The 15,948-nt window shown below is 34.8% G+C and overlaps 1 protein-coding gene across 2 annotated transcripts in view; it reads left to right on the top strand.

Annotated features, from left to right (window-relative positions):
• Window positions 1-12,921, top strand: part of NALF1 (NALCN channel auxiliary factor 1) — a 636,618-nt gene extending 623,697 nt beyond the window's left edge. The window contains exons 3-4 of one of the 2 annotated variants that reach the window (XM_077158649.1): window positions 8,952-8,997; window positions 10,777-10,889. In XM_077158649.1, coding sequence (XP_077014764.1) covers window positions 8,952-8,974 — 23 coding nt within the window. In that variant the 3' untranslated portion in view covers window positions 8,975-8,997; window positions 10,777-10,889. Of the gene's footprint in view, window positions 1-8,951; window positions 8,998-10,776 lie in introns of both variants that reach the window. The other variant, XM_077158647.1, reaches the window with a different exon arrangement.
• The last annotated feature ends 3,027 nt before the right edge of the window (window positions 12,922-15,948 follow it).

Raw genomic sequence — 15,948 nt, 5'->3', positions numbered from 1 at the left:
CACAAAGGATTGTTGGTATGTCAGCCTGCCTTGGTTGTTTGTTTGTTTCTTCTTTCTGGTTTCCTGAGTAAAAATGGAAATTTAAACAAATTAGATGATTGGTAAAACTATTTACCATCCAACTTCCTAACAGCTACATGGAACTGAATTCTGCCAAAAACCTGAGCAAAATCTTCCCCAGACCCTCCAGATAAGATCTCAGGCTGGCCATCACCTTGATTTCAGTCTTGTGGAACCCAAAGCAGAAGAGCCAATCAAATCAATCCAGACTTACGACCTGTAAAAGAGATAGTAAGTGGATGCCGCTTGAAGCCGCTAGGCTTGTGGTAATTTCTTGCAGCAACAATTGAAAACTGATACAGATGCGGGTACAAGAAGTAGAGCGCTGCTATGTAAATACCTAAAACTGTGGAAATGGTTTTAGAATGAGGTAGGAGGTGGAGTTTGGAAGAACCTCAGCCAATAGTGTGCAAGAAAATTGGGACCTCAAGAACTATAAACATACAGAGCTGACTTCTGACAACAAACTAAATGAGTTTGGAAGTACATTCTCCCCTAGAGGCCCTAGAAAGGATCATGGCCCTGCCAACACCTAGATCTTAGCCTTGTGATACAACGAGCAAAGTAACCAGCCAGCCCTATTAGATAAATTTCTGACCTATATAACTGTGAGTAAATAAATGTGCGTAGTTTTAAGCTTCAAAATTTGTGGCGATTTGTTACAATAGAATACAAATACAATCAGAATTCTCACCCACAACACTAGACATCAGGATACAAAGAAGTGTTGTCTCTAAATTTATTACATGAAAAGATTGGGAATCTAGGATAATATGCCCAGACAAAACATCTTTCAAATAGGAGAATGAAGTTTGTTTTGTCCTGAAATTAAACCTTCCAGGTCTTGAAATTTTGCCTTCTACCTATGCGCTCTGAAAAATTACTTAACATTTTACTCTAGTGGAACACAACAGGAATCCAAGAAAGAGGACAATATAGGATCCCAATATTAGTGGTGTAATGAAAATAGCCCTAACAGAATATCTTGCAACAAAAACAGCCTGTTTTATATCAGAACTTTCGAACTGGTACAGTTATAAAAATAGATGACTTAGTGATGTAGGGATGAAAGTATATTTATCATAACTATATGAGACATGAAAGATAATTGGAGTGCCAGAAAAACATGTGCAAGAAAATAAGGAGTCAAATGCAAAGCTATCTACGGGTGCACAGGTAGTTCAGTTGTAGAATTCCCGCTTGTCATGCAGGAGACCCGAGTTCGATAATATACATTTCACATACCTTCCTCTCTGTGTGTATGTATAGACATAGAAATGCATATATGTAGGGAGACACATAAAATACACATATATAAAGCTCTCCAAAATGTTCGTCATTTTTGTCAATTGCTAAAAAGTAAGAATAATCTATTTTACCTAATATTTGAAATATTTTCCTTTGAATAATATTACTTTATTGAAATGGAATCAAATGAACTCTACCAATTAATCTTTTTTTACTTTTAAGTTTCAAAATTAACTTTATAAAATTAACAACTACAACTGTGGAACAAAAGTAATGGCTGCTTGAATTTGGCAATTAAGGGGGTAGCAAAGCTCTGTAACTATGCAAATTTCCTCAACTTTCTTCGTTGAGAATTACTTGATACTGATTAAAATCAATAGTTTAAGAAATAGATCTATAAATATATTATTTAGAGTTATGAAGGTGACCACTTGCAACATTTTTTAATGGAAATTATCAAAAGTGTTTTATCCTAGAGAATGGATGAAAGAGAAGGAAAGATCATTTGTACTCTCCATTTCACAGTCTTTGATACTGTTGAAGTTTTTATTTCTATGCACATGTAAAATTCTCTGATTAATATTACCAGTTGATATACAAAATGTTTATTTTTTCCATTATTTTGACAACTATCCTAGATGGGTGTAGTAAAAGATCACCATTCAGTCTTATCCTTAGCTCTTTACCAAGTCTTATAATGAAAAAAAGAACAGGAGTTGAAAGTAAGGGGCAAATATAGAGAAGCATCTGACTGCCCCTTTTCTTAGTTCGATAAAAATCCTATATCATTGGAAAGGGTCGATGTACATGCAAAGAACCGACAAAGTTCTTCAAGAGGAATGGAAATTGGATTAGATTGAATCACACTGGGTGCTTTCAAACTGTACATACTCTAGAAAAACAAGTTCTTGAATCTAATCCATTCCTATGGGTGTCAACCCTTATAAGTGTGGCTTTTTTTTTTTTTAATTCTTCCTTGACCCACTGGTTGTTTAAGAGTGTATTATTTAGCCTCTATATATTTGTGAATTTTCTGGCCCTCTGCCTGTTATTGATTTCCAACTTCACTCCATTATGATCTGAGAAAGTATTTTGTATAATTTCAATCTTTTAAAATTTATTGAGACTTGCTTTATGACCCAGCGTATGGTCAATTAAGTGTGGCCTTTTGATGAGGCTACTTCAGTTAAGCTGTGACCCACCTCAATCAGGATGGGTCTTAATCCTATCACTGTAATTTTTTGTAAGGGAATGGAATTCTGATACAGTGAGAAAAGGCCACAAATGGGACAGCCAAAAGCTGAATATCAGAGGAACCTTTAAAAGAAGGTTGAGATCAGGAGAAGCTGCCATATGCCTTGCCATGTCACAAGCTAAGGACCAAGGATTGCTGTCAGCTAGCCCCCGAATACCTCAGTGTTCAGGCAAAAAGCATTGTCGTCATGATGCCTTGATTTGAACTTTCTTTTAGCCTCAAAACTGTGAGCAAATAAAGTTGACCCACTTCATGGTATTGGCTTGAGCAGCCTAGGAAATGAAAACACACTCTGAGCACTCTCTTGTGATTTCCCCCACCCCCTGCCTTGAGAAAGAAGTATGGACACACTGAAGGAGAATTTGTGATTACACAAAGTCATCGTTTGGAGAAGAATGGTTTAGAGATGAGGATGAGTTGAGGTGGAATTGGGAGCTTTCTCGTATATTTCCTAAGCCAGTGCAGATCAAGAGCACTCAAAAGAGCTATGCAGAAAGCATCAGGACAAATGAGACTTTACCAGTTTGAAAGTCTGCATCTAGTATCAAATGTAACAGAAAAATTCAGTGAAGACAGCTCATTTGGGTAGGATTGCCTATAACACTGGATCACTTACCACGCTTAATCTCTTACCATCTTTAAGAGTGAGGGGGGTGTGTGTGTAAACCATTCTGAATGGTTTCGGAGACAAAGAGATAATTTCTGTTCAAAGATGAAGACAGAATCAACATGATAGCATATGTGGTCAATTGAATTATGCATCCCAATCTAGACATGCTTTTAATCCTACTCTGTATGCCCACGGATGTGAACCCATTGCAAATACAGTATTTTGGAGATGTTATTTTAAAGTATGGCCCAACTGAATGAGGGTGGACCATCATCTAGATTACTGGACACCTTTTAAACAGACAATATTCTGACAGTCAGAGAAAGCCACAGGGAGAATCCAGAACCTAGAAGACAGTAGGAACCTAGAAGAGAAAGGAGAGAAACGTGGCCATGAGAAGCGAGACAGAGATCCAACCCAAGGAACTCCAAAAATTGCTGGCAGCTGACTCCAAAGTATTACAGACTTTGAAGAGAAATCATCAGCTTGCTGATGCTTCAATTCTGGATGTATAGCTTCAATCTGTAAGCAATGAATTCTCATTGTTTATTTGTCAAAACAGATTGGAAAACTAAGTCAGTATATATTTGGAAAAAGTTACTACATAGTAACTACAAGTTATCACAATGGTAATTTTAAGCAGCTCTCAAGACATTTCTAGAAAAAATAGATTCATTATATAAAAGTTGAAGAGTGAAAAGGGAATTTAGCTGGGATACAGGCATACATAAAAATGGAGTAAATAAGAAAAAATATTACAATGCAAAGGAATAAACTCTTGCAAAAAAGATAATTGACAAATATGGTTATGTTATTTATAGAATCAACCATATATAGACTAGAATAAGCAAAGTGGAGGGCAAGCTTAATGGGCGCTCCAAGAATAAAGAGGCAATATCCATGACAGAAAACGAGAATATAAAAATGATGTGAGGGACTGTGAAAAATATGAAGACACACAAAATAAATAAACTGAAAGCAGAAACAATCAAAGAAATAATAGGAAATATATTTCCTGAGCTTAAAAAGATCACTCCCAGTTACAGATATAACTGGTGCTCTATTCAGGCAAAATTTATGAAATTAGATCTAATTCCAAAGATTCTTGAATTTTGAGAATGATGAAAATGTCCTACAAGCACCAAAGGAAAAAAAAAACAGTGTATTTGACTGGGGAGGAGACTGATGCCACACTTCTCATTCAGAGAGACTGGATCAGCATGTGTGGCTACATTTCTACTACAGGAAAATGTAGCATACTGGTATGGACAAGTAAAACAAGTCAATCAAACTAGCTTTATCAGGAGATCAGAATTGGACCCCAGAGATCCCAGTCAGTGCCAGATGGCATTTGAACCAACAGAGAATGAAGCAACAAAACCATACCCTCTTAAATCATTTAGATTCAAAAGGAAATATGAATTGCAAGTACAGAAAATGCGAAATCACTGTATATGAAAATATAAGAGAATTGGCTAAAGCTATTCTCAAACAGAAGCTTAGAGCAATAAATGTTTTACTTATTAAATAAAGGTGAATTGCAATGAGCAAACTGACATTCAATTCAAAATAGATGGAAGGAAAATAATTAAAAGGTTAAACAGGATATGAAGGAATTACCATAAAAAAGAAATTAATGCATTAGAAATTAATGCAACAAAATAAATATTGGCATGTCCAAGTCTAGTAATAGACATAAGAGAAATAAAACACCTTTCTTTTTTGCAAGTCTAATCAAGGACAAAAAAGAGATAAAATGAAAATAAAATATTAACAAGGAAGAAAATATAGTCAAATTTAGAGTTTTAAAATGAGTTTATATGATGTGCAGATCTGTATTAATAAATTTAATACTCTCAATAAGGCAAGCCAGTTTTAGAGAAGAATAAATTATCAAAATTGACACCAGCAACTTTGGCAAATTAATAATCATGAATAAAAGGAAAAAAAATTAATTATATTTAAGAAAGAAATTAAACACAGAAAGGTTTATAAATTCCATGCTATAAACTGTTTTAGAGATTTGAAAAATATGAAAATTTCTCTTTTTCTAAAATATATATATAAAATCTCACTTAATAATAAACAATCAAAATATAAATACTAGCAAACCATATAAAGAGTAACAAGGCAAAATGTAATCTCATGTTAAATATATGAAATGTATAAACTGATGTTGTATATGTGTATCTACATTAATAAAAAAGACTGTAAAAACAATTTCCATTAATTTTTAATCTTTTCTTTTTTCATCCAAAGAAGTTATATTTTGGGAGGTTTTTTTGTGGTAAGAAAATTAAAAATTGGTACAATGAACTCTATTTTGGGTGATTTTCCCCCTTGTTTTTACCTTACTTCTTTCTAAACATTTTGCAGTCAGAAATTTTAAAAATATTGGCAGCTATTTTATTGTTCAAATATTTGAAAAATTAGTCTCCTATATTATTCCTGGACTTAAAAATGGATAAAGATCAATTGTTGAGATAATGAAGGACTGTATGTAAATAATGTGTTTATTCTAAGGATTTCCTTCTAAAGAGGAGCAATGTGTTATTTACCTCTGCTTAGATAATATTTATAATGACCACACTTAAATAACTGTTTTGAGCCAAGAGAAATGAAATTTTTCTTTTGTTTGCTTAGAATAATAGACAAAAAAAGAGGAGTTGAATTATGTTTTTAAAGTCCTTCTAAATAATAAATTCTGATTCTACTACATATTCCAACTAATAAAAGGAATAATTAATATTATATTGGATTTTCCAATTTGCCAAACTTTAATCCTCACTAGAACTCCATAAGGTTGGTCCTAACAAATTTATTATTATTATTATTATTGTTCTATATCAAATAGCAGGTAACGATTCATTAGAGATTTCAAATTAAACATTTGGTAAACAAAATATATCAGAACTTTCCATTAACTGAACGCTTATGCTTTTTTTCTTTCCAAACCACAATCACCTATATATTTGTGCAAAGAGATACTGGTTTGAGAATGTATTTATTTTCAGTTTGAGATATCTTCAAACATATCATCCTTTTTCCTTTAAAAGGTAAGGTAGAGTAAGCTGCTATAAGTAGCCTCCCCAGGAGACAGGCTCTGAGAAGTATAGCCACATGTTTACTTGGGGCAGCCACTTGGGAATATCTGTGAAGGAGTAACAGCTAGGTTGCTCTTTTCAGACAAGGGCAGTTTCTGGCGAGGAACTCCATTGGGAAGCACTCCAGTTTGAGCAGGGGGACTGAGTGCCCAGGTCCCACGTGGCCTCTGGGTGATTCACCACCACAACCATAACAAAAATACTGATCTTTGAAGTCTGCATAGTCTTGTTTATTCACAACTATATCTGGCAGAGAAACAGGCATCTGCCAGAGTTTAGGACAGAGCAGAAGATGTAGAGAAAAGAGCAATAAAGTTTTTCAGGTAAGTCCCAGCAGAAAAGGAAAATTTTAAGGCATGAATTTGAAAAGATAGAATGGATAAAGGGACAAAGATCTCTTAGAATCCTAGAAAGAAAACCGATGCATGCTAAAGCATTTATAGACACAAAAAATCTAACGCTAAACCAGCAGGGAGGCAACAGGGAGTCAAACAGATTTGCAGCCAAGATTTACTCCAGACACAGAAAGTGAAAGCACAAGATGGTTTGCAGTAGAGGTCAATATAAGGAGGATTGGTTGAAAATCTGTTTAATATATACAGTCAGATTCTCATATCCCACGTTACAACCTATTGCTTTTCCCTTCCTTCACCCCAGTAAAAAAAAAGACTGGAAGTACATTTCTTTGGAGAGTGGAGCCATGGTAAAAGAAACTGTTGTTGTACTGGGCAATGCCAGGAGGAGCTAAGGGTGGGGCAGGGGAGAGGGGATGGACTGAAAAGGGGATTACTTGGATGTAGGCATATAGAAGGCAGAGACTTCCCCTATCTCCAGCTTGTCCCATCTAGTTCTGAGAAAACTGACAGCCCAGCCTTCATCCTCCTGGATGGATATTGCTAGACTTTCCTGGGGAACCTGATCAACCCAAAAGAAAGAACTTTATGTTTCTCCATCAAACAGCTCAGGCAGATCATTCACAGTACAACTCATAGTCAACACCACAACCTAGTACCCAATGATCTTTAATATGGCAGACAATTAAAGATAAGCCGACATTTGTGCAAAGCTTTCCAATGTGAAAAATTAGGAGAAAAAACAAAGAAAAGTGGTAACTTGGAGAAAACAGAGTCCATGCAGTCAAGCAATCAAACACTACAAATAAAAGTACCATTACTATCTTTGAGAGATAAAAGAATATATTGCAACTTTGAGATGAGAACAATCACTTCAAAAAAGACAATATTCAGAGGACTTGGAAATTAAAGCATGATAGGAAAAATTCAATAGAATTACAACACATAAAGCTCACCAACTCCTCTGGAAATGAGAGAAAAAAGATGAAAGAATATAAAATAGGAGAGATGAGATAAGAAAATTAAAGGATAGGCCCTGGAGAGCCAACAACTAAAATATGGAGCAATGCTTGCATAAATCAGGAGTCTAACAATTTCTAAACTAAATTCCATACCCAGACTAACAATCAATTAAAAATGAGGTAGAATAAATACAGTTTAGCCATCAGCATGTCAGAAAATTACCATTATATGTTTTTCTTTATTAAGATTCTGAAAGTTGTGGTCCATCAAAGTGAGAAAAAGGGAGGTATAAGATAAAGGAAACAGGAAATCTACCACAGGAGAGAGACAGCAAGAATCCCCAAGATGATAGTTAAATGGAGTTGCCAGTGATAGCTATGCACCAGGAATGAAATCGACCATTCCAAGTGACAAAAAGTTCCAAAAGATATTTCTTCTGGATGATATAACTGATGGAAATCCTGACACAACTGAAACAACTGCCAAAGTATCTGGAGTTGAATTAGTGAGCACATAGAAAATTACAAGATTATTATTAGCTCTGGGAAAATCAGACAGTAGAGTAGAAGTGGAAAACAAGGGTTTACTACATGGCTAAGAGTAATGTTTACATCATCCTAATAAAGGAAATGCTGAAAATTAACCTTATACAGAGGAACGGGTAATGGTATAGAATGGGCAAGGAGGGGGAAAGGAGGTTTTATCCTCATATTTCTTAGTGGTAAAGCCTATAAATAATGCCAAAAAATGAAAAAATCAAGAGAAGCATAAAACATGCTATTAACAGAATTGGAGCTAAATATGTAAACAGCTAAATGATGTGCAATATTTGCCTTTGAGAAGAAATAATTTGGGATGGGGGTGGGGGGACTATTTTTTTATTCTGTAAAGTACCTTGTGGAATTATTTGATTTAATATTTGTGCATGCACAACTGAGAATACAAACATTTATTAAAAAGATGGATAGGAGAAAAGTTGAACATTAATTTTGTCAGTCAAAAAGAAGGGTTCATTTAATGACCTAAAGGCACTGCCGTATTCTTTTTGAAATAGTTTGAGCTATAAATAAGCAAGTCAGTTTCGGAGTGACTCTGGACAAGCTTCTTGTTTGGATGCCATTGTTAAACATAGTCTATTAATATTCTAAAATGTTGATCTAAGTGACCTTTAGATTTCTATTCTTACAATCCTAAGTATAGACACTATTCTTTGTAGTCTATAATATTGGAAAACATATTCTTCAATAAATGATTAGTTTACCTGAGGTTAGCTTATATGAAAAAAGAAAATATCATACAAGAAAAATGTCAGAGCTGCAGACCTCATTAATTCAGTTTTTTTTCCATATTCTTCCTAGGCGAAGGTGAAGTTTACCTTTGAATGCCTAAGAAGAAATGAATATTGTAAGCATCATTACAAAGATATATTTATTGCTCATTAATCCAAAGGAAATTGAAGACTGATGTGCACAATTTATTATTGAATAGTTTCTTTTTATTAAAAAAGTATAAGTTGAATGTATTCGTGTAATAACTCATTAAATATCTATTTTCTTCAGGTATTTTGCTTCGTATTGGGAATGCAAAGCCAAAAGTATACAGTCCTTGCTTTTCAGTTGACAAATAAGTAGGGAAATTGACATGAAAATGAGCACTTGTGCTAAAAGAAAGATGTATTAATTGCTCTAATGAAGAGTTATTCAAAATGCACTAATAACCAAGGATTTTGAATACAGGCTTCATATAGGGAATTTCCTTTGATCAGAACTTGAAGGATAAAGGAGGTATAGTTAGATGAGTTGAGGGAGGAAATTACAGGCAGAAAAAACAGCTTAAGCAGTGCTACACACATGGGTGAAGGCATCACACATAGAAATATAGGTGAAAGAACCACTGGAAAGAGCCAATGGTTCAGGGTGGCTCAAGCATTGGGAGATAAGTCTGGAGAGAGAGAAAAGGTTTTATGTTTTTAGATTTTATTATTTAGATGGAGGCAATGAGACACCACTGATAGGTATTAACATATTAACAGTAGCCAAATTCTTCATGTTGTTTCTATGTGCTAGGCACTGAGTTAAACACTTTACATGCAAAATCTTATTTAATCCTAAATCAACTATCATTTCCCCATTGAAGTCTTTCAAGCATGAGGGTAACGTGATAAAAGTTGTGTTGAAAGTTCACTGTAACATCCATGATAAAATGTTTTGTTTCAGGGGGAAAATAGGATACAAATGGCCTATACAGTTACCTAAAAATATTAGCATTAATATAGAGATAAACAAGATTGGAAAGGTGCAAAATCAGTGAATGTTGTCTTATTCTTTTCATTACGATAAAATTTTCTGAAATATGCATTTATTAATTTTTAAACAGAAGCAATATGTATTTTTAGAGGAAGAATGAAAAAGAGAAGGGGAAAGGGGAAAAGAAGAGATTCAGAGAGGAGGGAAGAAAAGAGAGCAAGAGAGTGAATGAGAAGTAATCACTGAAAGTTAATTTTGAAGGAGACTAGAAGAGGACAAACCTAAAAGCAGAGACACTGTTTCTGCAATGGTCCAAGCAAAAGATAATACAGCCCTCAACTTAGGCAGTCATGCAGTAGAATGACAAATGGAGAGAAATATTTAGAAAATAAATCAAAAGGAACTGACTCCCCATTGGACATGTAGATGATTACTACGTCCATTCACCAAGTGACATGCTTGAGGTCTGTGAAAGAAAGTGACAAGTAAACATGGTTCCTAATACTTATATTATGATTGCTGATTTATTTCATTTAGCATAACTAGCTAATGCTACTTTATGAATTGCATTAATTAATCACATTCAATTAAAGAGGAAGGATGATTGGATCTACTTGGCCAAGATGATCCAGGACCTCAAGTTCTGATTTAACCTAATGAAATCTTTTATTCTTTATTCATTACAACTCAGAACTTTGTTGATACGATGAGCAGAAATACAGAAGGACAAATTGAGGAAAATAAAGTACTGGTTGGAGATAACTGTTGATATTTTATCCACATCGTGTTGACTCTCCTTTCCTCTAAAAAATATTTAATTGCCTGCAATTAAATTCTGTGGATCAAAATTTTAAAGTAACAACTTTATTCTACTATGAACTCCTTCTTCCTGTATCTCTCTGCTCTCTTTTAACCTCTACTTCTTTTTTTCCTTCAGGGCTCTATGAAACCTTTCTAACCAATGATGAACCAGAATGCTGTGATGTCAGGAGAGAAGAACAATCAAACAACCCATCCAAAGGGACGGTAGAAAAAAGTGACTCCTGTCACAGGACATCGCTCACAGTTTCATCAGCAACAAGACTGTGCAGCAGCAGACTCAAACTGTGCGTGCTTGTACTGATCCTCTTACACACAGTACTCACAGCTTCAGCACAGAACACAACGGGACTGAGCTTTGGAGGCATGACCACGCTGGAAGAAAACTCAACCAATGAGGAGTAACAGGAAGACCAGAAGTGACCAGAGGAACGGCTGGCCCACCATGAAAAAAGTAACTGCTGTCAAACGTAACAGAAACTGGGTGCTTTTACCCTCTAATTACTTCTTGCAAGGCCTTTAGGGTAAAATTTAAAAAGAATGGGCCTGAATCCAAACAAGGACACAAACACAGCTTTTTATTGACTAAAAGGCTGTAAAGTGACTTTCTCACACCATTTTATACACTGTGTTTTAATGTTTGGAGGTTTTATTTGCTTTCGTTTTGATTTTGATTTATTTGTTTGTTTTTTTTTGCACTTGTTAATACAGGATTTATTTTGGGGGTTGGTTTCTCAGAGGTAAACTAAGTCTTTTCACTGTCTCTATCTCTCTCTATATATATATTTCTAGTCATTTGTGTGTGTTCATCAGATAGTTCTGTCTTCTATGTCCTGTCAGTTTCTATTAGAGGAATGATTGCTATGACCTCATGGTATAGCAAAAAACAACAACAAAAAAATAATAAAAACTCAAAAAAAGACAAAAAAAAAAGGAAACAACAATAAAAAAAAAAATTAAAAAAAAAAGCCCCTAACTCTCCCTGCTGCCCATGAAGCCCGTAGGCCCTTTCCGGGCCCTTCCTTCTCTTGTCCTCTTCTCGTCCCCTTAAGCAGACAACATCCGCTTGCTTCTGTCTGTGTAATCACAGTGAACGGGCGTGCACGCTCTGGGCCTCGGAGCCACTGCTGCACAGACCCACAATCGGGCGGAACCAAGGGGGGTCCTTTTTAGCTGAACAAGCAAGCGCTCTCCATCATAGGTGGACCCGGACAGTCCACACATTATTTTTTTTTAATGTCAAAAACAAAATAAAAGAAAAACTATAATGGATTGCATTGCTCCAATTCCTGTTTCTTGTTTCCAGTCCTTTCTCACTGGTCAGTCGAACTGGAGCAGCTATTGGGAATCAGGATGGAATGCGGGAGAAGTCCTTCCCTTAGAGACTTGAGGTTGGCATGCATTGTGATTTCGACTCTTCTGCAGTAATATATGAGCACATTTTGGCCATTGTAATGGGAACAAAGAGACTGAGGAAACAACTTGGACTTCTTTCCCTCCCTTATTGGTGTGGAAGAGATATTAGAAACGTTCAAGCATCTGCAGTGTAGGGAATATATACAATTTTATTTCAGTATTTCCTCCCAAAAATGATTTTAAATTATTCCAGAAATAAAGAGTATGCAATGCTACATTATCATAGAGGAACAATTTTTTTTTTTTTTTTACAAAAAGTAACTAGATCAACCATTTTCATCAAATTGCAAAAACTTTATAATTCTAACATGCTCTAGGTAGTTGAGGAAAAGAGAAGTCTGATCACCCTGTTTGTATTTTTTTTGTGTGGGAACATTTCACCTGCTGAGTGTATATGAATTTGCTTTCTTAAACAAAGGCTATTATGAGTTTACAGTAGAATCAGTGGAAGGAAGAGTTAATAAGGGCTGTTTTTAAAAAAACAAACAAAACAAATAATTAAAAAAAAAACACTTTACATTCCTTCCTATTCTCTAACTACACTTGGGAAGTGCACTTCAGATATGTTTGCTGTGTAGCCGGGAGATGAAGGAAAACTATAGAAAAGGTCCTCTTAGCGAACAAAATTTAGTTATTAACTTTATAGCTATGAAATTCCCCCAGGCATTTGTTTTTGTTTAAACAGACTCTAACCTCTGCATCATACTTAACCCTGCGACATGCGTACAGTATGCATATTTTGTTTTGAAAAAAAATGTTTTGTTCCAGTCTGTTAAGAATATTCAAAAATAATAAAGGTATTGCTTAATAAAATTGCTAGAATTGTTTAGCAGTACATGCACAAATATTTTACTAGATTCTTTGTTTTGATAGTGTTTTGTTGAAACTGAAAATCCTAAAATGGTCTGCGCAAATACAAAAAAAAAAAAAAAAACACCAAAAATGCAAAAATCTCTAGTTTTTGTTCCTTTTAAAAATTTTTTTTCATGAAAATGCAAACATGGTCACATGTGCACACATATAGAGGCACATTATCTTAAATCTGGAAATGTGTACATTTTCTGAGGACACGAGTGGGTGTGTGAGTGGCTGTGGGGACTCATTAGCTGAATTGAATTATTACAACTGTTTAACACTCATAGGAATGAATGTTTTGAAAGCCTTAATCAGTGGTGGAATATAGACTGCAATGGAGTTGGAGGAACACGACAACAGAGGAGCAGTAACCCGGACAGTGAAGTAATGGGTGATAGCTCATGAGGTATTTCTAAAGAAAACTCTGGGTGAGCTCTTGATCAACTGACCTCTTAACTCTTCTAAGTGTATATGGCCAGGAAGAAGTTTGTTCTAACCTTTATCTACCTCTGCTGTGCAAAGGCCATTCAACACATTCCTTTAACGTTCCTCATGCATCTTGTTTGTGCCATAAGCATTTCCATCCTTTCAGGAAAATGACATATTAATATGGGCTCAAGCTCTGGCCCACTACTTGTATTATTTCTAAAAACTGGGTAAAATGATGCACAACAATGTCACTTTAAAAATAGTGTTTCATTTCTCCACATAGCTTTTGGTACTCATTGCAATTCTTGTCAAATGTAGGGGAATTTGAATGTTCCATGAGCCCTGTCTTAGCAATATAAGAGAAATGGCAGCTGAAAAGGGGTGGAGGGGGAAAGTACCTCAGATGAGAGGTAAGCCCATTAAAAGACCACTTCAAAACTTAGGAGAAACAATGCAGTATTCATTGTAAATATAAAACTATACATTTAGTGAGGAAGGAAAGGGGAATGAGTGAGTCATTTTTCTCCAACATGTCACAAAATTTGGAATAGTCTGTTAAGTCCTGTCAGTATTTCTTTACTTGCCACATTCATATATTCTTACTATATGAGAATGGTCTCAGTGCCTGATATTTACTATTGTAAAAAGGTAACCACTTCCCCACAATATTTTCACTGACAAAGTGAAGTAAAGCAGCTTTTCCTGATGGCAGCTAGAGGATCCAAGCAGCCAGTGACTCCTTTACAATGCTAAGAGATAATAAACATACAAATTTCACTTCATCCATTTTTCATTTATAGTAGTTTTCCTGGCACACCATTGAGCATGTTTAATGTTCTGCACATATTAATTCTGACAGAATAAATTCAGACCCTGTTCCTTTGTAATCGTGATCTTCTTGCATTTTTCTCATAGTGGATAACAATACATATCTGATAATGAAATCCGATATTAAAACAATTATTTCTGCAAGCAGGTTGAAAGCCAAGAAAATATTTTTTTCATAATTCTATGGGAAAGACTTTCCCCATGTTTATTGTTGTGTTGTTTTCTGCAATAGAATTGCAGTTTGTGGAATATGTTAATATTGCTAAGCCAAATGTCAAGTAGCATAAGTGAAGTTATGTTATTCCTATGGCATTTACTTTTGGTAATACATTATTTTGCCCTTTCTTTCATTAAAAAGATAGTATGATTCCCCTTCCCCATGGTACAGCAAGTAAATGTTGATGTTTTAACTAACCTCATTAAAGGAAAGAATTTTGTTTCTTACCAATGAATTGGTACCGTTAAACACTAGAGCATATAGATATCAAAATAAAAGAACAGACAAAAGGCAAGCAGGCAAGAAGAAGTGGGGGGGGGGAAGAATTAAGGAAGATGGGTTTTTACAAGAATGCATAAGCAAATTATTTTGCCAGGAGGGGAAAAAAAAGTAAAATGTAGTTGGAGGCCAGACTCAAGTGCCAAATACCTGAACTGGCAGATGACCTTTGCTATCTAGACAATGTAAACATTGATAAATCTGAGGCAGCATTCTCATTCTTTCTATGTAACAATTAAATGAACAATGTTCTTGCATCAGCACATGGATATGAAAGTTTCATCTTGTTATTACGAGAACTGCAGACAGGTATTAGATTATAAATGCATGCTTATGCATATATAAAGAGAAGGGGATATATATCTTTGACATATCTTTGTAGAGCTATATAGACATATACAGCACTCACAAATAAAAGCAACAAAACTATTCAGTCCATAAAAACACATAGTGTTATGATGAACGATTCCTAGTTGCTTAAATTTGAGCAGCACGTTCGTTTAAAAATTTTGCGTACTTTGATATAGAAAATAGACTAACAAACTATCTCCATTAGTGAAGATATTACAATTATGAAATTACTAGAACCTACTTCATATGCCAAATGTTAATGATTTTTAGAAAAAATTGAGGATGGCATGTAGGTATCAGGCAATATCTTATTTTGTGAAAAACATGACTAAGTTGGAGGAAGGGAAAAATTGAGAACAGTATAAAGCAATATGATATTTACAAAGATAATTAAACTCTGATACAAATTCTAGAAATTCTCCAAAAAATGATAAAGTATAAATAATCCTCTCAGCCTTGAATAAAACTTCAGGCATGAAACAGAATATGAAATATGTTGTTGGTTCTTGAGATATTTTGTTTATGTTATGAGCTATGTTTATCGGACACAAAACATTCATGTTATAGTTGGAAAACGGAATCATCTGAATAGTTTGTCTGTGGCTACACAGGTAGCAAATGCTAAGACAGAATTCAAAACACATCATCTAATTTCAAAATCCACACTCTGGCTGTGGAGCACAATTAGATCACTGGATTTCTAAGAAATACAAAGAAGAGAAGAAAGAATTCTTTCTACTCTAAGAAAGAATCTGAGAGAAGAAATAAATTCTTCTCTTCCAGATCCTCGGATATTTATAAAAGCATTGTTTAAATTAAAAAAATAATAATAAAATGACCAAAAAGAGCTAGCAGATGTCTTAGAGCATGTTTACTCACACTTAATTTTGCTCTGCTCCTTTTCCACTCTTTTGG

This window comes from Tamandua tetradactyla, chromosome 4, assembly GCF_023851605.1.
Source record: "Tamandua tetradactyla isolate mTamTet1 chromosome 4, mTamTet1.pri, whole genome shotgun sequence".
Lineage (NCBI taxonomy): Eukaryota > Metazoa > Chordata > Mammalia > Pilosa > Myrmecophagidae > Tamandua > Tamandua tetradactyla.
This window is presented reverse-complemented; position numbering and strand designations above follow the sequence as displayed.